This window comes from Synchiropus splendidus, chromosome 17, assembly GCF_027744825.2.
Source record: "Synchiropus splendidus isolate RoL2022-P1 chromosome 17, RoL_Sspl_1.0, whole genome shotgun sequence".
NCBI lineage: Eukaryota > Metazoa > Chordata > Actinopteri > Syngnathiformes > Callionymidae > Synchiropus > Synchiropus splendidus.
The window spans coordinates 3,496,190-3,519,739 of record NC_071350.1 but is presented as its reverse complement, the minus strand read 5'-3'; the positions used below and the strand labels follow the sequence as shown (position 1 = coordinate 3,519,739).

Below are 23,550 nucleotides of genomic sequence, written 5' to 3'. Positions count from 1 at the left end.
TGTGGGAACCAAGGTAGCATTGTTATCCTCAAAGAGCAGGGGTGTCAAATCACTCCACAAAAACCTGCACCCACTACAGCCCGTTTGTGAGTCAGTTTGACACCCCTGCCCTACCGAAGACCAACCAGAAAATGAATCACTATGGAACCTTGACTTGCAAAAACAATTACTGTACAAAAGGATGGCGCTACAGTTTGTTTGTAATTGTCCTTAAACCAAGTGAGACACCTGCCCACACAGCAAAGGTGCCATCTGTCCCACTCATGGCATGTACTTCACAGAGAAACTACAAGGACTCAGTACTACTCGGTTTCAAGTTCTAATCATCAAACATACTACATGCTGTACATGAAAAAAACCTGTAATTTATGCACTCAGCAGCACATGGACAGCTCTAATATGAGTGAAGCCAAAGTAATGAGCATGTGATCTCACATTAGACATGTTACACCGACACATACTCGCATTATAACACACCCATGTGGAAAATAGACAGCCATTAATACATGGCACACTGTCGAGGTTACCCACTGAATACATATCAAGCAAAAGAATCTGAACCAGTCCGGGAAAGCACAGCCTAAAAGCTTTGTGATCAGAATTCATTTGAAACAGCACCATTAACCTCTGGAGCATGTGACTGCACACTGATATCTGTTAATACAAATGAAGGATTCAGGAACAATTCTCCTTTGGATGTAAAATCAAATGGACGTAAAACATAGTGGTTTGGTGGAACACCTGTTCTGAAGTGACCCCACACACCTTAGGCCCATTCCCCCAGCTGCCATGTTGGCAACGTCTTACATCTAGCTCAATGAAAACATAAGTGAGAACCATTTGAGTTTGTGTTCAAATATCACCAAACATCAAGTGGGCCAAATATTTTTCCTTCAGTATTTTCAAAGTTGTGCATAAAGTTGACAAAATGGTGGCCACACTTGCAATGCTTATTTCACAAAAATGGTTCAAGCACAAGCTTTAGTAACGTAAATTCAAATGAAGTAAGAAGAAATGGAATCGGCAAAACAGTGACTTTTTCGTATTGTCTGTTTTTTTTTCAGAATTGGGAGAAGACCGTTCTCTCACAATTCAGGAAGCATTAAGATGACATATCATCTTGCGTAGTTGAACATTCATGACACATGGGAAAGCATAACAGGGGCCCTTTAATACTGTGCAAGTGACTGTCATTCTGTGAACAAAGACAGAAATACGCATATGTCCAGTTTTAATTTAACATTAGACATTAGAGACACTAAAATCTAATGAAAATCTTCCATCTTTGCTGACTCATGTACAAGCAACTTCCAACTTACGACCTGCTTGACTTACGTCCACCCGTACTGACGACCACAGCCAGCAGATGCTTTATTTTTTTTCAATGTCTGGCACCGCAGCACGTAGCAGCCCAGCAACGCGTACAACAGTTACAGCAGCACAGTATCCCAGCACCTCACTCTCACACAGCCATCTACCACTACAGTAGTACCTATAACCCTCGCAGCGGCTATTTTGAATGGCATTCGACTTACATCCAATCTGACTTACAACCGGTTGGTCGGAATCGATCCCGGTCATAAGTCAGATGATACTTGTATTTGTATAAAACATTTAACACCCCTTTGTTTCTAAGGTACTGAATTTATTTTTTTGTATACCACTTGTCATAGTAATTGTCATAATTGTCATAGCTTATGAAAGTTCATGTTGTTGTTAAATTAAATGCTCAAATATTTTAACGTGTGTTAAAAAAAAAAAAAAAAAAAAATATATATATATATATATATATATATATATATATATATATATATATATATATATATATATATATATATATTTTAACACACGCAAATATATATATATCTCTATATCCAACACCATCACTGACCTGAGCTCCAGCTCTGAATAAATGACTGCAGTGGTTGAAAGACAGGTTAACTTTTTTTTCTCATCACCTAAGACTCTGGCTAAGTGTGTGTATAAGAGCCTTCCTTGAAATATAAGCAGCTAGAAGCAAAGGAGATATTTCCTTTGACTTCAGGCCTTCCACTGCAATTTAAATGCAAATTACGTTGCACTTTTTGGAGCAGAGAGAAATAACACAGACTGGAAGTGTTTTGTTGTTAATATAATCAGACAAAGTGATGACACAGTGCCACAATGAAGTGATAAAATACCTTCTCCTGGATCTCCTGCTTCTCCTTGGTAGCCTCTTCTAGCTGGGCTTGCAGGTCGCTGATTTGGCTCAAGTCTCTGGCAGACTGGAACACACAAAGATGATGCATGTGATGAGCAATTGTTTCATTTCACTCACATGGTGTTTATTGTACGTCAATAAGATGTTCCTGGGACGCTAGTGGCGGATATTGCATTAATGAGACAATGCAGCTGAGCCAAATTGTGTCATGTGATCTGTTGCAGAACAGATTGCATCTCCCTGGTGACCACGCACACGCTGTGTTCGGAGGAGAATATGTCCTTCAAATATCACAGCCAGCCACAGAGTCAGAACGCAAGGCAATATCAGACATGTAAAATTCCAGACTAAATAAAACATACACATACATTCGGTGGGGAAATAGAGTAGCAGTGCGTGACTGGTGGAGACATCGCACACATAGCATTGGCATTTGGAGAATAATTCCACCACAGTCCAAGCAAAACTAATTAAAAATAATAAAAACCAAAATGAGACAGACAAAATTGTTAAAAAAAAAAAAAAAAAAAGTAAAAAGTAAAAGAGCAGAACGAATGAGAGGGGAAGCAAACAAATAACTCAGTAGACATATTTCTCCACTCGCACAGAAGGCATGCACATACACAAACTGAACAGGAAGCTACTATAGCACATATTCCAGAAACCACATCCAGGGACCAGATGAAGGCCGAATCAGGGCCAGGAGGCCACCAACCAAAGCGGCAGCAGACCAAGACCTACAGAGCCTGCTGTCCTGATCCGATCACCAGTCAGAGCCAGAACGTAGAACGTTCCAGCCCCTGACCACTGTCATACACACAAGAGAGATATAGATAGATAGACAGACGGACGGACGGACAGACAGACAGACAGACAGATAGATGATAGATAGATAGATAGACAGACAGACAGATACATAGATAGATAGATAGATAGATAGATAGATAGATAGATAGATAGATAGATAGATAGATAGATAGATAGATAGATAGATAGATAGATAGATAGATAGATAGATAGATAATCACAGTGATGCTGCATGGTTTACAGGCCTTCAGGAATTGCCTGTTGCAAGCCATGTAGCCAGTGTTCCGTGGCTTCAACAGCTTGTAAGGTCAAGCAGCCAAAAAAGAGGAAGAAAGAAGCCGACAAGAGGGAGGCCAAAAAAGCATTGCAGCAGAAACAATACAAGAGAAAGAAATTTGGCATTGTCCCGGCCTGGAACGCGATGCCGAGCTGGCAACTCTCTTCCTGGAGAGGTCAACAAATGAATAATAGTACAACATTTGTTTTGTTTGTGGTGTGGATATATACATTTTGATATCATGTAGCAAGCGGCTACAGATCCTTCTGCTAACGCACATAAAGTTTGAGTCATGTTGACATATTGGTATTAAATTTCATAGAACAATTTTTTTCTTATCTAACTGGAATGACTCACATGACTTGAGACTAGCTTGAGAGACTTGAAGTTTAAGACTTCACTTCAAAGCATCCGTGTCGGCAGGTGTGAAGACGTTTGCTTTGGAGATCCCTGGGGACTGACAGGCCATGAAAGACATCGTACCTGAGCGACCGCTGCTTTGTGTTTCTTCATCAGCTCGTTCATGTCCTCCTGATCCTCCTCCATACGAGACTGCAAATCATTCTTCTCTCTCTGCAGACGACTGAGCTGCTCCTCAAGCTGCAGGACCAGCAGAGAAGACACTTTAGTATCCGATGATGGGATTTATTCATGAGCTATTGAATATGATAAGTGGTCATTAGATGGCCGTCCCGCGATCTCATCTAATGGCAATGAAACACAATCTGGACGGGCTTCTGGCTGCGGGATGAGACCAATTGGAGTAATCAATTGGCTCATTTCAGCTCATAGAAGTGCAGCCAGCACAGCAGAGTGCTGATCTCCTGTTTAGAGTTCATCTGCTGGAGTTCACGTTGGGGGCCTGGGTGCTCAATGTGCATTCTCTAATCTGAGACATTTACAAGTCCTTCACTTGCTATAAATGCTGCAATTAACAAGCAAAACACAAGCTTGCAGCACTTTGTGTGACTTCCCCCTGAGACACAAATATCCTCAGTCTACACGTCTGAAATGTAGACAGCAGTCTCAGGAGACAGCCGTTAATGAGCAGACGGAAAAATCCCACAAAGCTTATTTATCCATTAGAGCAAAGTGTCGAATTCAGATATGTGCCAAAGGGCATTCATTATTTTAATATCTCACTATCATGGGATGGTGTGGGGATGGAAAAACCCAGCTGGAGGATTTTCATGAAAAACTGTTTTCTTGAACCCTGTTTTTTGTTTGATATCTGAGGGAAAGTGCGACACAAAATATCAAGTGTTGAAAAGAACAGTGACATGAAAAATGGCTCTCTATCCATTAGTTGTTCCAAACGCACACACACATATGCATCCCATTTCTTATCCAGATGAGTCACCAGGGATTGTCCAGGCTATATAACACGTCCTTATCTGCACTGAGCCCAATTACATCAACCACCAGAGAAGTGCGAGCAGCTTGTTTCCACAGCAGATTTCCATTTGATGGTCTTTTCCACTTGAAGGCCCTACAGATTTACAACAAGACCGTCCAGGAGCGTTACCATAATTCCATCAGAACTACCGCATCAAGATTTTGCAAATGAGAAAACTGACCTGAAACTTGAGCCACACAAAGGGCTCCCCTTCAAAACCAAAAATAGTCACAGTACGTCATGAAGTTCGAAGTCCTCTCAGGATTGACTGTGATTCTTTTTGGGCATTGTTTGAATTTAAATTATTTAGCTTTTAATACTTGTTTTGGTTCCAGTTCCTACAGACTCTCAACTCTGATTCTTTTAAGAGACGGGGTCAAAAAAGTTTATGTTTTAAAAGCGGTATCTGCGGGTTTTTTTCTGGATGATATCTCCAGGAAGTGCATTTCTATTACTGTTTATAAACTTCACCATACATTTTTCAGGGCTGATTTCAACAGTAAAAAATATGAACTTAAAAGTCTTTGAACTTAAATTAAGATAGAAGCGTCTGACGCAGGTTTTCAGAGCTCTCAGCGGTAGTCTGACTTTGATCAATTCATGATTTAGTTACGTCACCCATTCTGTCATCGTCTCAACCAAACACTGACTTCTCGTATTATTCACTGTCGATAGCCATGACGTCATTTGAATTGTATGGACCATGTTCATCTCAACACTCACAAAGCAGAAGCCATCGATTCAATCATTGATCATAAATACTTATTAAGGCTTTGTTTTGTGAGTCAGTCAGAGCTCAAAATAGATGTAGCTCAGAGGATTTCCCTGATTTACTCCGGAGGGATCTCCCTGCTGACGTCACACACAGAAGTGAGCAATCGCTACAGTCATTTAAACAGTATTTAAACACAAAATCATTCTTTACTGAACGGATTCCAGTGATGCAAAGAACACAAATAATGCTGCCTCTTTGCTCCCAACAGAGTGTCTCCTGCTGTGGCTGTAGCTTGAAGGCAAATACATGAGAAAGCGAGATCAAGACAGCAGTCTGGGCATCAAAGCTAGGAATCTAAAGGTGAAAATCTTGGAAAGTTTGTCCCGGGTCAAACCAATGCCCGACACTAGCAATGATTATAAGCAGTAAACCTGGAAGTAGCTTAAAAATGCATTTAGATATTTGATCATTTTTGGTAACACAGCTAAATCACTGACTGTTTTACTATGCTTATCCAGCTTATTTTATTTTTGGAATTGGAGTTGGAATTGAGTTCAGTGGTTCTGTATCATGTAGCCACCTGTCCCTTGATCACCGTAAAATCCCCAGTATTTGACATGAAAATGAGGAGTTCCTTATACAGGTAATACGGGATACAATTTGTTATGTATTTAGAGGTGTCCTGAATACACCACGCAGCTACCAGCTCTTCGTCTCTCCTTGTAAGTATGTTTGTGTGAATTACTTCAACTATGAAAGAGGGTTCGTGTAGAATAATACTGTTATGCACCCAGTACTATGGCCCCAAACTACATGACCCTGTTTTTTTTTTGTTTTTTTTTTTCCAGCCAAAACAAATGATCTAAGGTAACATCGTGACAGAACGTCTCACTCATCTACAGTCATACTGTAGATTTGTCATTGCACACTTTCATATTTTTTAGAAAAGTATTTTATTTAATTTTATTTCATATTTTACAATGATTGAGTTTTTTTCTTTTTGTTTTGCTTTTGCATTGGGCCGGTACCGAAACATTAAACACATTCTGTTTAGGTAAAAACCTTGGTGACAGCTGAGACTGAAAGAATTTTGCAAAACATATTATGATTTTTATCCAAATAATGAAATATATTTCATTATTTGAATTATATTTGATCACAAACCAAATGTCACTGGGTTTAGGAAAGTGAAGCAAGGCACATCGTAGGCAGCCACATAGTTGGCTTCATCGCCAGGCCGTCTTATATCGCTGCATGAAAGGTAACAACCCCAGGTCTGTAGCTTGTGCATTGCTAGGTGCAAGTGAAAGAAAAATCCAAGCTGTCAGGAAAGACTTGCATGTACAGCCTAGCAAGAACTGCTGCTTACCAACAGTGATCTATTTTTCGGCTCAATAACTTGGATGGAACAACAGAGTGGGAAGATCAATCCAAGAAAAGCGATGGCATCAATAGCACACTCGTACTGGATCAATACTCACAAAAAAGACTTCATGTCTGAGACACATTTACTCAAACACACAACCACATGGGTGCACACACACACTGTGGATCCCCCAGTAATCTCCTCTCTGTCACTTAATTCTTATTTTAGATTTGACACAAATTCATAACATGACTTCTATATGTGCCGTGTATTTCAACACTGACCGCCACGACTTTTTTAATGTCGCTCGGACCCTAAAAAAAGCTTCCTTGTTACCCCAGAAGAAAGACAGGATCATTATTTGACAAAGCACTTCCTTGTTAAGCATTCAAACCCACCGATAGCTTGGATTTGGCCACGTCTTCCATCTGGATGTGCATATCCTCTATTTCTAGTTCCATGCCTTTACGCGCTTTTACGGCCGCGGCACACGTGAACTCGGACTCCTCCAGCTGAAGAAAAAGACCCCGGAAAGAGAAGTCATCAGAGAGGAATGTGAATGGAATCTGAAGATCAAATAATTCAGCCTCGTATGAGAAATAGCAAACCATGAAAGCGGCTGATTGCATGAGCTAGCGTCCTGCCTGCGTGAGCTTACTCTCGCCACATTTAGATCTCCAATAAATATGTAGGTGTGCAGCATTGATTTAGCGTTTCATGTTTCAAAGGGGGGGAAATCCAATCTTTGGAAACAGGAAAAGTTCTTAGCATTAACCTTGATATCCTGAGCATGTGATGGAACACAAAAAAAGCAGTTGACACTGTAGCAAAGGTTAGAAAAATGTCAATCTCCTGAGCAGCATTAGCTGTCATGAGAAAGCCAAGGAAGGAAGAGATTTGCTTTTACACAGGGGAAGGCCACTGCCGTTTGCTTCTTAGTAGCATAGCTCTGTATGGATTAATGCTTTCATTTTGTCCCATAGGAAGGACATTAGCCATTTAGATAGTGGATGTTGGAAAGGCTTGGCATCCCAAAATATATTTTTTGATGATTTAAAAACACTGAAATGCTTCGCAACATTTCCTACAACATGGTATCATCTGCCTATTATTACTATAAAGTGGACGGTATATGGCTGGGTAACTACGTGAAGTCCCACTTGATTTTTGAGTTGAGCGATCTCCCTCTTGCTTGGGGCGTTACTCTTCAGATGGTCCAGCATAATCTGCGCATCGGCGAGAAGAACTTTGGTTCTCTTCAGGTCCTTCCTCAGTCTCTTCTCTGTTTCCACATCCCGCTGTCCCACCTGCAAAAGAAAATATGGCCGTACCACTCACTTTTTATTTCTTCTTAACAGTAGTTCTGTCAGAAGAAATGGAACACACTAAAGCTGATTAAAATCTGGGACTTCAAAAGCAGTGTTTTTACATAATTGGTGGATGAATGTCAAACAAGAGGGACTTCATTTACATCTATAGGATTGACTTTGTCGCATTAGGAGTTGACGTTTGTCTTTTCAAACCATCTTCATATATGGTAGTGATAAAATTCCATGATGATGTCTTCCATGGGATCCTACACTGAGCACATGAATCACACAGAACATATTACGACAATGTTACGATTGTTGTAAACACTCTAAAACCGAGCCTTGTTAATGAAAACAGATTCATCGATTGAAGCAGCTTGACTGACCTGATCCTGTGTGTTCAGTAGTTTGGACTCCAGGTCTCGTCTTTCACGCAGCACCTTCTGCTTGTCTTCGTACTCCTCCTCCAGCTGCACCTCCATCTGCTTCAGCTGCAATAGAAGCCATTATCCATTGTATTGTTACGACTGTATGGAGGAGGTTTGTACAGAGGAAGAGCATAAATCAGATTCTGATTGCTACCCCCCCAACAGTATATGCTGGAGAACACTTCAGAAAGCCCGAGCATGAATAAAAACATGCTTCACCCAAGTTGCTTTGACCAGGTCTAATTAAGTTCAAGCTTGAAAGGATGAATTTGAGGAGGCACCATTGAGGCAGTTCATGAATAGAAAAGAGGGAGCTGTATCTACCTTCTTACTGCAGGAGCGCCTGATCTCATCCACCTCTTCATCCTTGCTCTCAATTTCTTTGGTGTGAGTCTGTCTCTGCCTCTCCATCTCCATCTCCAGGCGAAGCTTTGCCTGAGAACACAGCACACATGGGATTAAAATACAGAACATGACCGACATAGTAGAATAAATCTTTTTTCTCGAGGGAGCCCCATTGGTTGGTTAGACTGGAAAAAACATAATAGAAGTGTCAACATGACAAAACGTCATTTCACACCGATTAAAGAGACATTTATTTTTACCAAACACTAAAATCCTTTAATATATTTTTAATAATACCTCATTTTTAATAATAGCCTTTTGACTCCAGGAGGCCCATTTTTGTGTGAGTCTTCCCTATGGTTCACCACCATCTACACCTCTCGTCCAAAACTCATCTTTCATTTAATCTTTTCAGACAGAAGGAGTTTCCTGATTGACTGAATAATATATAATAATATAATCTGTTGTAGGCGACATAACATAATTGCACAGTCAGATTTATCCCCTAGGTTTTAGATCAGCATAGGGATTTTTATTTATTCATGTATTAAAGATGGAACTAAATCCAATCTTCCAGCAGGTTAACTTAGGGATTCAACATATTTCAATGGAGTAGCACATAAACTGACTTGGCTAAAGAGAGGCAAATGTAAACAATGACAAACTTTGAGCTTGGCAATGTTCAGTGAATTGCATTCTAATGGTGTCTTTACAAGCCCAAACTAAAATCTACTGGACTGAGTCGCAGCAGCAACAGGAGGTAAGGACTTTTAACTATTGCTTCACGTCATTTCCCTTGTTTTAGGTCTGTCACTTCCTTGATCAATTCATTTTTCCTCCATCATACTGATGGGGTTACCTCAGCGTCTACAACCTCAGAGGGACGACAATGAGCAGCTCCATACCAGTTAGCTGGCAGCGGCTAACTCCAGTTAGCATCTGGGAGACACGATCAAGTAGGGCCAGCTAGATCGCTGTAGAAAACCTTGGTTGATTAAAAAAGAACACACACATCCGTTTTATGGCGGCCACAAGCTCTTTATTTCAGTTTTATCTATTTTTATTTTTATTTTCCATTCATCGCTCATTCCTGTGCAATGTTTGCTAAACTGCGCATGTGCACAATTGCACACCGCTGATATGATCTCAGCGCACAAATATATCTACGCCGTGCAGCAAAAACCAATCCTGCATTGAATATTAATTACCACAATTTCCGGACTACGGGGCTTCTTGCCGTCAAGACACAAAGCCTTGTGACAATGCAGCAATAAAATGAAGTGCCCACTGCGTGATTCGACCGCGTGTATCCTTTCCAGCCGGCAGTATCCACCATTCCTCTGGTGCAGCGGTGCTTTAGATCACCGTCCGCCAAGTGACATCACCACATCAACACAATGGAACGAACAGCAACTAGAAGTGCCGCTATTTCAAGTCGGAGTCGGCTGATGTTTAAACGCTGATTTTTCTTAAAGTCGCTCATGGCTGGTCAAAATGTGTGTACGCACAGAGCCAATTGGGGAGAGTTACACAGAGGAGAGAGAGAAACGAGAAAGAGAGAATCGTTGCAGTGCAGGTTTCAGACTACTGTGTGGTCAGTGAAACCTGCTGCTTCTTCCTTTTACCCTGATCCAGACAGGCTCACTGTTCCATGACGAACAGAATACGGTGGCCTCAAGTGGACAAAATTCAGTCTCACAACAGACAAATTCATGATCTTATCAATCAGCTTCACAAAGGATAAATATTTGTAAAAGTTGCTTGAAGTTCTTTGATAACCAGCGACCTCAATGGTGTAATGTGACTTCAATGACTAGAGTTATCACAGCAGTCAACACAGCCGACAACGACAGGTCGCTCACAGTGGTCCAGGTGACCGCTCAATGTGTTTGCTCAGACACATGTAACTTAGAGGGAACATTAGTCCGGTGCATGGTAGGATGATTTGCACAAGTTTTAAATTGTGCTGCACAAGACAGTGGGAACTAGTGACGATTGTTACTGTGTCAGCTATCACTGATCCCAATGAAGTAGAGGGGGTTCTGTCGCAGCGTGAAATCATGCAAGTCATACTAACTGAAGCCGTTCCAAATTTCTGCTTCCTTGTCTTCCGAATTGGCAGAGTTAAAAAGAATGACAGACAATTAGACACACAATGATATCTGAGGACCTGCTGATGTCTGGTTTAATTCCATGATTCAATTATTAGGACCAGATGTATTTCTCATTACAGCACTTGTCATGCTGCAGTAGCTCCACACAACGCATCACATGTACGTCCATAACACCCAGCCTCCATACCTGCTCCAGCATTTGTATCGTCCCCGCTTGTTCATCCAGCTCCTCCTCCTGGTCCTTCACCTTGGCCTCAAGGTCACGGATCTGTTTCTTCAACTTGGCCAGCGAGGCTTCATCCTTGGACTCCTGGGATGAGAGATCCTGCAATTCAGCCTCCAGCTGCTGCACCTTCACACTTGCAGCGCACAGATCGCCGTCTTTCTCCTGCAGGTCAGAGAAGCGCATCAGAATCCTTCACCGCTGTGCCGTTCAAAGCGCGATGAGATCCGACAAGTGGTTCCCGAGAGAGGGCAAGTGGGATGTTACATGTGAAGAGCGTTACCTGTAGCTGCTGGCGTAGGTTAAATATCTCAGCGGTCATTGTGTCTTTTTCGCGAGCCAGTCTGTCCTTCTGGGCTCTTTCTCTTTGTACTTCTGTTTGAGCCTGGTTTTGCTCGAGGTCAAATCTGGAATTCGCAGATGCACAGATCAACATAAAGTCAACACAACTGCTGCAGAAACTCGAAAAGCTGATACATGGAATTGTAGGGATTGAAAGGCCTAAAGAATTGATTCCACGCTGATCTTCATGGTGACAGCAGTCATGCGTGCTGATACATACTTGTTGTCAGGTTTTAGATGAATGATAAATAATAAGAAGCTCAAAAACAATAAAACATAAAAACATATTTTTCCTTGTTGAAATTTAAAGAGAAAACTTAAATTCAAGTTGTACATTAGATAAAGAACCATCTATTAACAAAATCTCATATGATTTAAAAGTGTTTTTAAATCCAGCTGTGTCCACCCTCTTGTCTGCGAGGGAACTCTCCATCATAGTGCTTGAAGTTCAAATTGTTTTACATGCTTCTGATCAGCACCAACATTCCCCAAACATTAAACATGGAAACCCCGTGAACCAAACTCAACATCAGTGCATCCATTTCATTCGCGACTGTTTCCCACTTCTACGAGCCATTGAGTTAGATTGAGGTTGCAATAATGGGCAAAGTGTTTTTCTTCAATTGTCTGGGGAAGAAACACTTATGCTTCATGAACTTAGGCGCTAAGTGTTTCATGCTGTCAGCCTGTTGTAATTCCCTGTTTTTTTCTCTGAAGCGAAGCTGAAAATAATTTCACCCGCCGCGCATCTTCAATTAGCCACAGGGGAGAGATCGCATTCTGCCACAGTGATAGCCTCTCAGAGTGCTTTAAGACCGAGTCATTCTCTCAGTTAATGCAATTCGTGTGGTAGCTGATATCTCTGTCACTGCTAAAACTGTTGTGGGAGTGTTTTTGTGTAGTGGTGGGAAAAGGGCAATATGCCAGGATTCAGAAAAAAAGCACTACACAGCCAAAACTCACTTCCTCTGCTTCTTTTCCAGATCATGGTTGCGACTCTGCAGGCCTTCCAGGTGCAGTTTGGTGTCCTGCAGTTCTGCTGTCATTTTCTGGCATTTTTTCTTAAGTTGCTGCACAGAGCGCTGGACGTCCTCGTTGTCTGCTTGCAAATCAGCCACCTAGCAAGTGACAGTTTTAATGATGGATGCTGGTTCACTAAAAACGCAAACTTTGACACTGAGATTTCTGGCAGAAAAAGCAACATTCACGTAAAAACAAATTGGGCCTTATGTGAATAGAGCTGCAACTGCCATTGTTTGGTAGCAGGTATAGCCAAAGATTTTAAAAAGCAAATGATGATACCATTGGCTTCAAAGGCCTAACAATATCACCATTTGATATGTGGACATTTTTGTGGCCAAAGCTTGTGATATTATCTGTCGATTTGTCTCAAAAATGAATGAATAGATCTGGATGAAATTTTCAGGAAACACTGATAACAGAACAAAGAACAGATGCTTCTATTTTGGTGGTGTTGAGAATTACCATCTGGATGCACAAATCATTTGAAGATTTGTCATGCTCAGTGGTGCAGAAGGAGCTGCAGTGTGAGCTCTTGGTCTTGCTCAGTGTGTTGTACAAGCAAGTTCCTAAACACTACTGCCTACTAGCTGATGTTGAGTTTATTGTTAGCAATGGTATTTTAAGGGAGAAAATTACATAAAGAGTGCAGACTTCTGGCAAGCCGCTTGTTTTTTTTTAACCCACGATTGTCGGTTCAATTGTCAACACATATTTTATTTATACATTTCATGTTAAATATTGTGAGTGTAATGGGCAGGTGGCAGCAGAGTTCCATAATGGCCGCACATTATTTTTAATATTTTCGATGATGATTGGTTTCATAATGCATGGCTATTATCATAATAAACCTCTAGACAACGTAGCTTACTCAGGGCAACCTGCAGGAACTGGGAGTATCCTCACTGCTGTGCTTCAAGGCAGTGGGATGCGTCTCCATATGACATTCGTACTGTTGAGTCCAGGAAAACGTGGCGGAAACATGAAACTGACCGACAAGAGTCCAGGTCAGCCAAACGCATTAGCTGAGAAGCTATAATATAATTTCCTCCTATTTGACAAAGAGTATAGCCACTTTAATGTCTTCAGGAGTGTTTGGATTTGCACCAGTGTGCATCACTGTCTCTCTGCAGTTCCTTCCTGCATGGAGCTACTGAGAGATGCGACCAGCATCAAGATATCAAACATGGTAGGAGAACTTTTTGAAGAACCGTGTCTGTCACACATTAAAGTGAAAATAAAATGACTGTAAACGGATGTTCTGGTAATCATTCTTTGATCACAGTTGGTGAGATCATGACTTAAAAACGCTGAGTGCATGATGTAATTAAGTTCACACATAAAAAAAGCTGCACCATTGGCTTTGTTCTTGCTTTATGTTCTTGTTAAAGTTCTGTTTAAGTCGGCATGCCTCCAGCATCTCTCTCTTTCTTGCCTTGTCTCACTGACCGCAATGATGGTGCTTGATTCCTGAAGTCTGAAACGCTTGAGAACGCTCCAGAACTTTCTTTGCAAGTATATAGTTGATATCACTGCGTATATTGCCTACTGTGATGCTACTGTTGACTGCTATTCCTCGTAGTCATGGAGCACGACCAGGGACCCAGTTTTCAGACGGTGGCAGACCAGTGGCTATACCACTGCTATATAGGAAGAAGGGAATCAATAAGGAATCCTACAAAAGGTTGGGAAATTAACATTCTGTCTCCATAGCCACATGAAAGTTGATTTATTTCAGTCATTGTGTTGTGTTTTATGGAATCAAAATGCCTGTTTTCACCGCCGCTGGCGACCAAAAGTGCAGCTCAGCCCATTGAAAACTGTGACAGAAGATTTGTAAAGCCAATCCAAAATACCACTTCCAAACCACTTAGCTGTATTTATTAACATGGAGTTGATAAATGTAAGGGCAGAAAGGGGAGAAATAAGCCCCTTGGAGGAGGTCAGTGCTCTCTTGAGTGATTTTCTGGTTGGACTGGAACAAATCCTGGTTGGGTTGGAACAAACAACTGCACCACCCTGGCCCTTTGGGGACCGGTTTGCTCACTTCTGCCCAACGTTTAACTATTATTGGAAATACATTAAGACATACAATACATTTCACTTCAATTTCTAAATGACATTTTTCATAAATGTATTTTAATGTTTGATTTTCATTGTTCTGTTAAGATCTTCTGTTTTCTCATTATGTAGAAACAGACTGGAAACACTTGTATGGTATCCGAGAACACACAAATACATGTCTGTCCCCAAAGGTGAATACAGATCTCTGTACACAATTAAAACCAAGCACCATGTTGAAAAGGCAACCGATAGCTCTGTTCATTTGACCAGGAGACAGATTCATGTGCTGCAGTGACTCCATCACGGTGATGGAAGTCGAACACCAAGTGAACCTGCTCACCCTTCTCTCAAAGTGCCTCTTGCTCTGCTGTTCGCTCTCCAGCTTGTCATCAAACTCCTGCTGCAGTTTCTTTTTGGTGAACTCCATTTCTCGAATGGCTCGGTTGTACTTTATCCGCCACTCGCCTCCTGCAAAGCAAAGACGTTCATTTCAGCGTGACATTTGTGAGAAACCTACCTTTAATGCAGGCCCAGCAGGTTACACATCAGGAACAGCTCAAAAGCTCAGGTCTGATGGATGCTGTGGATTATGGGGAGCATTGTACCCTTGGCAAGGGTTATCACAATGCAGGGCTGAAATAATAATCATCTTTTTTTCAAATAAAGCTTCTTTCATCACAGCTGACCTCACGGGGGTCACCAAATTTTGAAACTCGCCAGCATCTCGGCTCTAATCTTAAGTCCAAAGTGAGGTGACGCATTTGAAGCACAGCACAATCGTTGTTAGAGAAGACATGTCTAAGTGGCACTCTGCACAGTTCTTAGCCGACCCTAATTCTGGAGCTGTCAGGGGCTATCAGAACTATGACAGCGGCCTGGCAGACATTCTGCTTCAGGTTCATTTCCATGCCTTATCATTTTAGAAGCTGTCCGTTCCTTCTTCACAAACCAACACCAGCTCCTCCTTCAGCGCAGCTTATTAGCATATATATAGCATAATGACAACTTGCAGGGCCACCGGCTCTGATCCCAACGATTATTTTCTCATTCATCTAAGAATTCTGATATGCTCTGAAATGACTTGTCTGCTCAGGAGTGGGGAGAGCACATTTAATGGACAACGCGCGGCCAGCAGGAGCTCACTCCCCCAGCAGGTGGAGACTGGTCGTTGATAGGCATTAGTTGTACGCCTGGGGGAGAACATCTTAATCCCCTGGCAGCAAATCCCAAACTTGGAGAAATATACTTGATAACACAATACAATATGTGGCCGAGGCTTAGAGCCATGTCTCCTGCTGAGAGAGTTGAACAAAGACACTCGTTCCCGCAGCTACAATTAGTCCAAGAAAGCCTTTCCGAATTGTACATATAAAGCCCATATCAGCTCTTAGGGAAATTAGGCCTCTAACCTGAGGAGACGTGCCCATTAGGCAAGTAGCTGCTCCCGGTGACACGAGATTATATTAATTAAGACCAGGCTCTGAACGCTCAGGAGTTCAGGCCAGGCCATGGCACTGAGCTCCCCAAGGCCAACAGCTGATTCCATGGCTATTCAGGTGTTGGTGATGGAGCAGTGGCTTTTTATCAACCATAAGATGATGAAAAAATACATCTAGTTTGCCCTTTGTCTATGACGCTGGACATAAACTGTTGAAAAATGGATGTCGCCCAAGTGGGTGGTGTCTCATTTAGAGACAAGTTGAGGAATGCTGTCATCAGAGAAAGATGGGGCAGAGTCGCTGTCTGCTTCCTTTAGTATCGACTTCACAGTTCCATTACACTTTTATGGATGGCTGTGTAGAAATAGCTGACAGTTTTTACTTTCAGTTCTTTCGGAAATATACTTTTCCACAACCATTTCGGAGCGTGAAAATTGCAAGTAAATATTGCATGAGTTTTTCAGGCTAAAAAACCGTGTGAAATTCATTTGGGATGGGGTTTTTTTTTTTGCATCTTCTAGTGATCATAATAAACAGACCTGCGTCATCATCGTCGTCCATCTCTCCGTTGAGCTCTGATGACTTCATGAGTCTTGCTTCCATCACCTCCATCTCCTGAGACTCCAGCTGCTTCTTCATGGCATCAAACTTGATCTGGAACACACACAATACTAATGACAATGCCTACAATATATATATATATATATATATATATATATATATATATATATATGTATATATATATATAAAGATATATATATATAGAGAGAGAGAGAGAGACAGATAGATAGATAGATATAGCAACCTGTAAGTCCTTCAAGTCTTTCTCCAGCCGTAGTCTCTCTGAAGTCTCATTCTCCAACAGTTGTGAAGCCGATTCACTCGTGCTTCTCTCATCAGCAAGTTCTGCCAACAGCTCTGAGATCTAGATGTAAAAGCAGACATAATGGAGCCGTCAAAATCCCAAAGACTCACTCGGCTTCTGGTGCAGAAAGTCACATCTGAATCAACTCCCGCACCGGCACAGACTCAGGGACCCACCCTGCTCTCCAATCGATCCGTGTTCAGTCTCAGCTCATTTCTTTCCTTCTCCACCTTCTCAAGCTTTGATTTTTGAAAATGAATTTCCTCCTGGTGGCAGAGAGAGGACACATAAATACATGGCTTGACGACATCAATACCAGAGGGAACTTGTTTAAAAATATTTTTGCTTGGCATATGCTGTGTTACATATGTGTAGGTGTGAGCCTGCATGGAGCGCTGAGATGATAATGGAGAGATAAATATGTGAAAATAACAAGTGCTATATGCTATAACTGCTCCATTGTTTGGTTCCAAAAATACAATACTCTTTCTTTCACAGAGGATGCATCAGAAAAAGAGAAGTACTACCCACATCTTTATTTCTTATCTGATCTTCAGTGAGCTGGACTTTAATAAGAGGCTGGACTGTGGTAAACAGCTTCCACCAGGGCCAATCCTTCACACCTCGATTCTTCTTGATGTTCTTCTGCAGGCACCGGATCGCCAAATCCTGGATCTACATGCAACAAAGCACACAAAGATAAATAAATAAATCTGTAATTACAAGACATTGCAAGAACGATTCAATCCACCATCAATACCCCTGAAATACAAGATGTTTTCTAAATCCTGTTCTAACTATTATATATTTCTGTGAAAGTCCTATGACTACCAGGACAGCATACTAAAACAGTCCAACAGAGACAAAAGGCAGATGAAGTAAAGCAAATGAAATGCCGTATGAATATACTGTATGGTCAGGAAAACAGTCTATGTGGGCAAACTCTGGTTTACATATAAATATTTATGGGAAATCTTTCTAGTGTTTCAAAAAATGCAGCATTATGCAGACACAAACAAACAAAGTATTACTATTGTTATTATTAATATGGTGGACAAAAAAAAGTAGCTAAATTCTTGGCGGTTTCAGTATGTCCGTTCTCAGTATTGTTTGTATCAAAATAAACAAGTAACAGAGAATGTGTTCAAAACAAAAACATACATACATCGAGAGGCAGGGATACACCCTGGACAGGTCGCCACACACCATTAACACACGCACGCACAGCTAGGGGCAACTTTACAATGTCCAATTAACCAAGAGAGCATATCTTAGGGCTGTGGGAGGAAACCAGAGTACCTGGAGAAAACCCACACAGCAAAAGGGAGAACATGCAAACTCCACACAGAAAGGTCCAGAGCTGGATTCGCACCCTCAACCTTCATGCTGAGAGGCGAAAACTAATATAAATATACATGTATATAAAAGGAATAAGATAAGTGGTAAAGGATGAGTGAGACGATTTGTATCGTCCTTGTTCTCGATCTGCTGTGCGCTTCAAAAATTGAAAGTAAGACATTACCCCATGGATTTACCGGCTACTATCAAATAGGAGGAATGAGCCGAGACTTTATGCAAAAATGTTACTTACTAAAGCAAACAAGCTATTTTGAAGTGTATGATCTGCAATGCAACTTGTGTATGCAAGTCTCTGGTGGATTACGGCCAAACCCAATTAGAGGAGCACAATTTGAGCGAAAAATTCCTCCGTGCTTCCTATGACCAATTAGTCACACTGTGAAAGACATTACTAATCTCTAGCGGAGCATTTAAGAATGTCACCGAAGACACTGCTGGTCCAAAATGAAATGATCTTTTTGGTATTGCACTGTATTGCTGTGTTGTATTGTAGGTGGTGACAATCACTGTGAAGCTGCATTTTGGTTTAAATACCAACATTAACATGTGCTGTCATGACAGCTTCCACAAAAATCTCACCTGGTTTCACCCTCTCAAAACAACTGATTTTTTCTATATTCTTCAGGGAAGTTCAAAGGAGCAATAAGAAGTAGGGGTGCAGAGAAAGCTATTTCCAGATCAATCTTCTATTAAAAAAGTAATATCTGTCAGGGTTACTGCAACAACAAGTCTACCTTTTTTGTATCCTTGTAGCAGTGATTCTAAACCATAGGGCCGGGGCCCATGGTTGGGCCGCGCGCGCCCCGCAGAGGGCCGCCAAAAGTTATTTTGTTTTAAACCTTTGGGCCGTAGGGCCGCAAGACGCTCAGTTTTAATATATTAGCCACGTATGGTGGCAGTAGTGTGTCACTGAATTGACTTGACAGCTGCAAATCTGCGATAGTTAACAACTATGGAGAAGTTGTGAAAAGAAAAAATGATAAAGAAAGTGATGTTAGACATGCTATTATTATATTTATTTGACTCTGAATTTTATTCATTTTTTTCCAGTTTTACATCAAGTGTATTTTTTTATTTAGTACATTTGATGAATATGTCTTGCACTTGGTTCTGCAGCTGGTTGGACTTATCAAAGTATTTGCAATAATCACATGGTTTCATGTCATTTCACAAGGTTTTAGTTTGTTTACATGTAAGTAGAATAAATATGGTTACTGATCACAAATGAAGTCAAGAGTCATGAATCAGTTCTATAACTTGAATATACCCCAGGTCCATTTGTTCTGGGAAAGGTGGGTCCCGAGATCAAAAAGGTTAAAAAAAGGCTGCTTGTAGTGCAAAAAGCCAAAAACGCCCAAATGCAAAACTCTGCGGCTATAAGTCAATAGGTAATGACACATTATCTGGGTACTTATTACCATCACTTCTACGGAAAGGCAGTTTTTTCTTTGTGAACCAAAGCATTTGTGTCTTGTGACTAAACACGCAGGGTCTTTTCTCATCATCCACATGTTCAACCAAGCTAAATAGGCACATGCCTTCAAAGCTCCTGAGAGCACACAGCGGGCCACTGGCTGGCTCTTTGTTCCCGCTAGCGTTAGCCTTGATTTTTAGCTTCAAATGCCACATGGTCAGCAGCGTGGTGGTTTCTTAAATGGCTAATAGCGTTTGTGGTATCAAATGATGAGGTTGTTGCCCACTACAGTTTTTTTCTGCGCGAAATGCAGCATGCCGGAGCGTGGCAAAGATGGCGGTTGTTGTTGTCAATGTCAAATATATGTGCTGAGTGACGTGAGCAGGTGGGGGAACATGTCACAGCAGATAAGACAGGGTCAGAGACTGATTTTTCAGACCGTTGTGGAGTTACATGAGATCGTTTTCACAAAACAATCCGACAACCACCAAAACGGCTCGGCCCGAAAGAATGACATGCACAGAGGGATTGAAAGGGGTCGGGTGCGCAGAGGACCGGGTGGCAGTTGGGGGTGGGTGCCTCGACAGCCTGGTCCCCACACACTGCGTCTGGCTGGTGCAAGTTCCATTATAAATAACACATTGATGAAACAGGGAAAACTGATAACACCACCAAAGGGAGTGACCTGGTTTTTCTCGGTTGTTGGTGGCAGGATTGACTAACGCAGGCAACCGAAGGGATCATTAGAATTTATAGAACCGGCTAACGGTGCATCGCATACACCATTAATGACTTACGTGTCATGAGTTTTGGCGATTGGTTTCGCCAAGGTTTTATTGAGGTTTTGTGTCACATGTCCGGGTCATGGACATTTTGCATCAGTGTAATAAGATCTTAATTTTACATCAATGTCTCAATGCGGATCGACATTTAGTCACACAGAGACGCGGACGTTTAATGAGTCTGGCATGCAAGGAGACCGTACAACAATACAGAACAAAAAGGTACATTCATGGATTGAAATAAACAATGAAAAGACGAGGACTTGGGTGAGCCTTGTGTATTGTCTCTGGCAGTCTTCTGTTAGCCAGGAAATAAGAGGATTGTAGAGGAAAAGCAAGATACATGCTCAAAATACTAAGACTAATTTTGAGAGTGGGGCTTCAATGGGGAAGTCTTGGGTTGGCACTGTAAAAAAAAAAGGGTTTAACACCTTACAGATGTGTACAGGATGAACACTGGACCCTGCCAGACTGAGATCCATATTTGAGAATACATGGTTTATTCAATTAATAAGAGTGTGAGCTATGTTTTGCTTTGTGCGACATGAGTAGAGGGTCAACACGGGCACATGTGCTTAAGCAATACAGGGAATTAATGTTTTTTTTGTTTGTTTTTTGGTACAGCAGAAGCCCGCACAGGCACAGATCACCCGGTCTGATCATAGTCAAGCCAAATGGCAACATGCAGGCAAACTTGAGCTATTGACCGCATAATCGATATGGTGTAGTCCGACTCAGAGAATTTCTCTTCCGTAATCTGACTAAGATGAGTACATGGGTTTTTAAAGTCAAATCTTTGCTGGACTGAGGCGCTAATTCGTTTTTCTAACTGCAGTCACTGACAGTCTCATCTCTTTTTTCCCCTGCATCTCTGACGTAATTAAGGTTCTTCAGTGGGTGCAAGGGTTGCATTCAGGTGGTGTTTTTTCAAAATCATAAGACGCAGGAGCGGCAGACAAAAACAACCTGCTTGGCTGAGGCAGAGACCTGACCAAGTATAAATGCAGTTGACAAGAGCAAGACCTTGAAAATGTGGTCTGGAGCCCGTCTGTTGGCCGAGAGCAGTCTCTAGTACTACAATACTATGCAATGCACTGGTTTAAGTTAGATATTTTTATCAAATACTATACTCACTTTGTTCTTTTATGACACACATTTGTTTTAAATAACTCTGTCCAGTATAAATTGGCTAGGCTTCACCTTAAAAAAAGGAACTACACACTCAAACAATGACATGTACTGTACGGTGCAGTCACACACACCTCCACACATAATTCACCGCCTGCAATGCATGTGTCCGTGACTGAGGTGTGGGCATGAATGCCTTAAAAGAACACCATATCCAGTAAAATCCCCAGTGTGATGAGGCATGGGGGAGAAGGTTTAAACAAATAGGTTCAGTATTACAAGGCTAAATCTGGCTTATGCTGGAGGTTTGAGGCTGATTGTGATGCATACATTTGAAGTAGCAGGAGTAAAGAAACACATCCAGCGCCTGCTGAGGCAAAATAAACTTTTTAAATGTCAGGGTGCCCTTGTGGAGACAGTTTGAGGAAAGAATAAAAAATGAAGGATTGTGTTTTTGTTATTTTATGCCACACAGGCTTGGCACGGCTTGGTTACCATGCCAAAGAATATCAATCAGCGCAACTTGTGACTTTCTGTCACCTTCATACACAGCGGCAAACAGCAAGCAAAACACCACCCCGGGTATCTGATATGTGAACACTTCAATCAGATCAGACGGATAACAGAAGGGCACATTTGGACGTTGTTCTACAAAGATAATTCTAAGATACACATTTCTATTGTGAGAGGTCCAGGGAGAGGAAATAAACACTTAATATCGACCCCCGGGCTCCGCTGCGGTTCCATTGCTCTTGTGCTAGTTAATTGAATCAGTTCTAATACATGCAGAATGAAAAATGCCCTTGCAAGCTGAGTGTCACAGATCCAGCAAACCAGGGATGCTTGACAAGCAATAACATCCTTAGTCTATTATTTATCGCCTCACCTCACATTGAACTGACCTCATAATGTAAAAACATACATCCTTAAAACCATAAATCCCTTTAACACTTGAGTTTGCCAATGAGTGATTGATTGAATTGGTCCGAAACACTGCGCACCAGCACATTCAGTCACATTCAGGCATGATTCTCTCTTGAGGTGACACTTTGACTCCACTAAGATCAGTAAATTTGCCTTAATTAAATAAAGCTCTTACATTAATGTTCCGACACAGACAGCTCTTGGTATTTGGAATTTCTGTGACATCATTCATAGTGTCATCACAATATACAGAAGACACTCTGGACATGTGGTATTTGCTTAATATATCAAATGAAGGGTGATAAACTTTCCCAGCTGTCATTGTGTATTACAGACAAGTGAGGCAATGATGTCATTTACAGCTATCAATTATGAATTATATCACTGGCTGCAGAGGGCGGTGAATAACAAACATGCTCTCTTACGTATAAATATTGAGTGACAGCCAGTAATATTCATGAAGTTGTTTCATTTGAGCTAATTAAAAGCAAGCATGCTTTTTCAGAGAGGTGACTCATTCCCCCTATTTATTAGTTTATCCTAAATTCTTAAAAAGAAAACAACACCTTTCGACATGAACATTTTTTTCACAGGGAAGGTGGTTTTTGCAAATGCAATCTTGCTCATAGCCATAAAAAACATCCCAGTAGGAGGCAGTAAGATACACATTATAGTGTTACATAATTGCAAATACACTGACCTTTACACACCTAAACCGCTCCAAGAAACACATTTTAAAACTTTAAATAACTGATAACAGTTTAAGACACTGATGATAGATGACAAAATAAATGAAAGGAAAAACTGTCCGTCCATGACTGTCCTGTTCTCATAGTTTGGTTTGCAGGGGAGGAGCCAAAAGAAGCTTCCGTTGTGCGTCAAGTTAAGGTGTAAACTCTCCATCTATTCTGGGTCTGTTTGCTGCGAGTGGGACAAGCAGGGGACTCCTCACCAGGAAGGTGTAGCTGTCCCCACTCAATACACAGTAGCATCTTTACTGTGAGCCTCTCACTGATGATCAAGCCCAGACAG

At 41.4% G+C, this 23,550-nt stretch overlaps 1 protein-coding gene and 1 long non-coding RNA gene across 5 annotated transcripts in view; one reads left to right on the top strand and one right to left on the bottom strand.

Annotated features, from left to right (window-relative positions):
* LOC128747961 (unconventional myosin-XVIIIa-like) overlaps positions 1–23,550 on the bottom strand; it is a 90,645-nt gene that overhangs the window by 21,895 nt on the left and 45,200 nt on the right. For all 4 annotated transcript variants that reach the window (XM_053846249.1, XM_053846252.1, XM_053846251.1 and 1 more), the window contains exons 23-36: positions 17,443–17,586; positions 17,088–17,177; positions 16,852–16,971; positions 16,586–16,700; positions 14,948–15,075; positions 12,487–12,641; positions 11,465–11,588; positions 11,146–11,346; positions 8,824–8,934; positions 8,458–8,562; positions 7,922–8,068; positions 7,160–7,273; positions 3,768–3,884; positions 2,181–2,264 (exon numbers count right to left, since the gene is read on the bottom strand). In XM_053846249.1, coding sequence (XP_053702224.1) covers positions 2,181–2,264; positions 3,768–3,884; positions 7,160–7,273; positions 7,922–8,068; positions 8,458–8,562; positions 8,824–8,934; positions 11,146–11,346; positions 11,465–11,588; positions 12,487–12,641; positions 14,948–15,075; positions 16,586–16,700; positions 16,852–16,971; positions 17,088–17,177; positions 17,443–17,586 — 1,755 coding nt within the window. The remainder of the gene's footprint in view (positions 1–2,180; positions 2,265–3,767; positions 3,885–7,159; positions 7,274–7,921; positions 8,069–8,457; positions 8,563–8,823; positions 8,935–11,145; positions 11,347–11,464; positions 11,589–12,486; positions 12,642–14,947; positions 15,076–16,585; positions 16,701–16,851; positions 16,972–17,087; positions 17,178–17,442; positions 17,587–23,550) is intronic.
* Positions 13,955–17,636, top strand: LOC128747963 (uncharacterized). Its single transcript, XR_008412746.1, has 3 exons — positions 13,955–14,058; positions 14,126–14,227; positions 17,410–17,636. It is a non-coding gene; the product is annotated as an uncharacterized LOC128747963 (long non-coding RNA).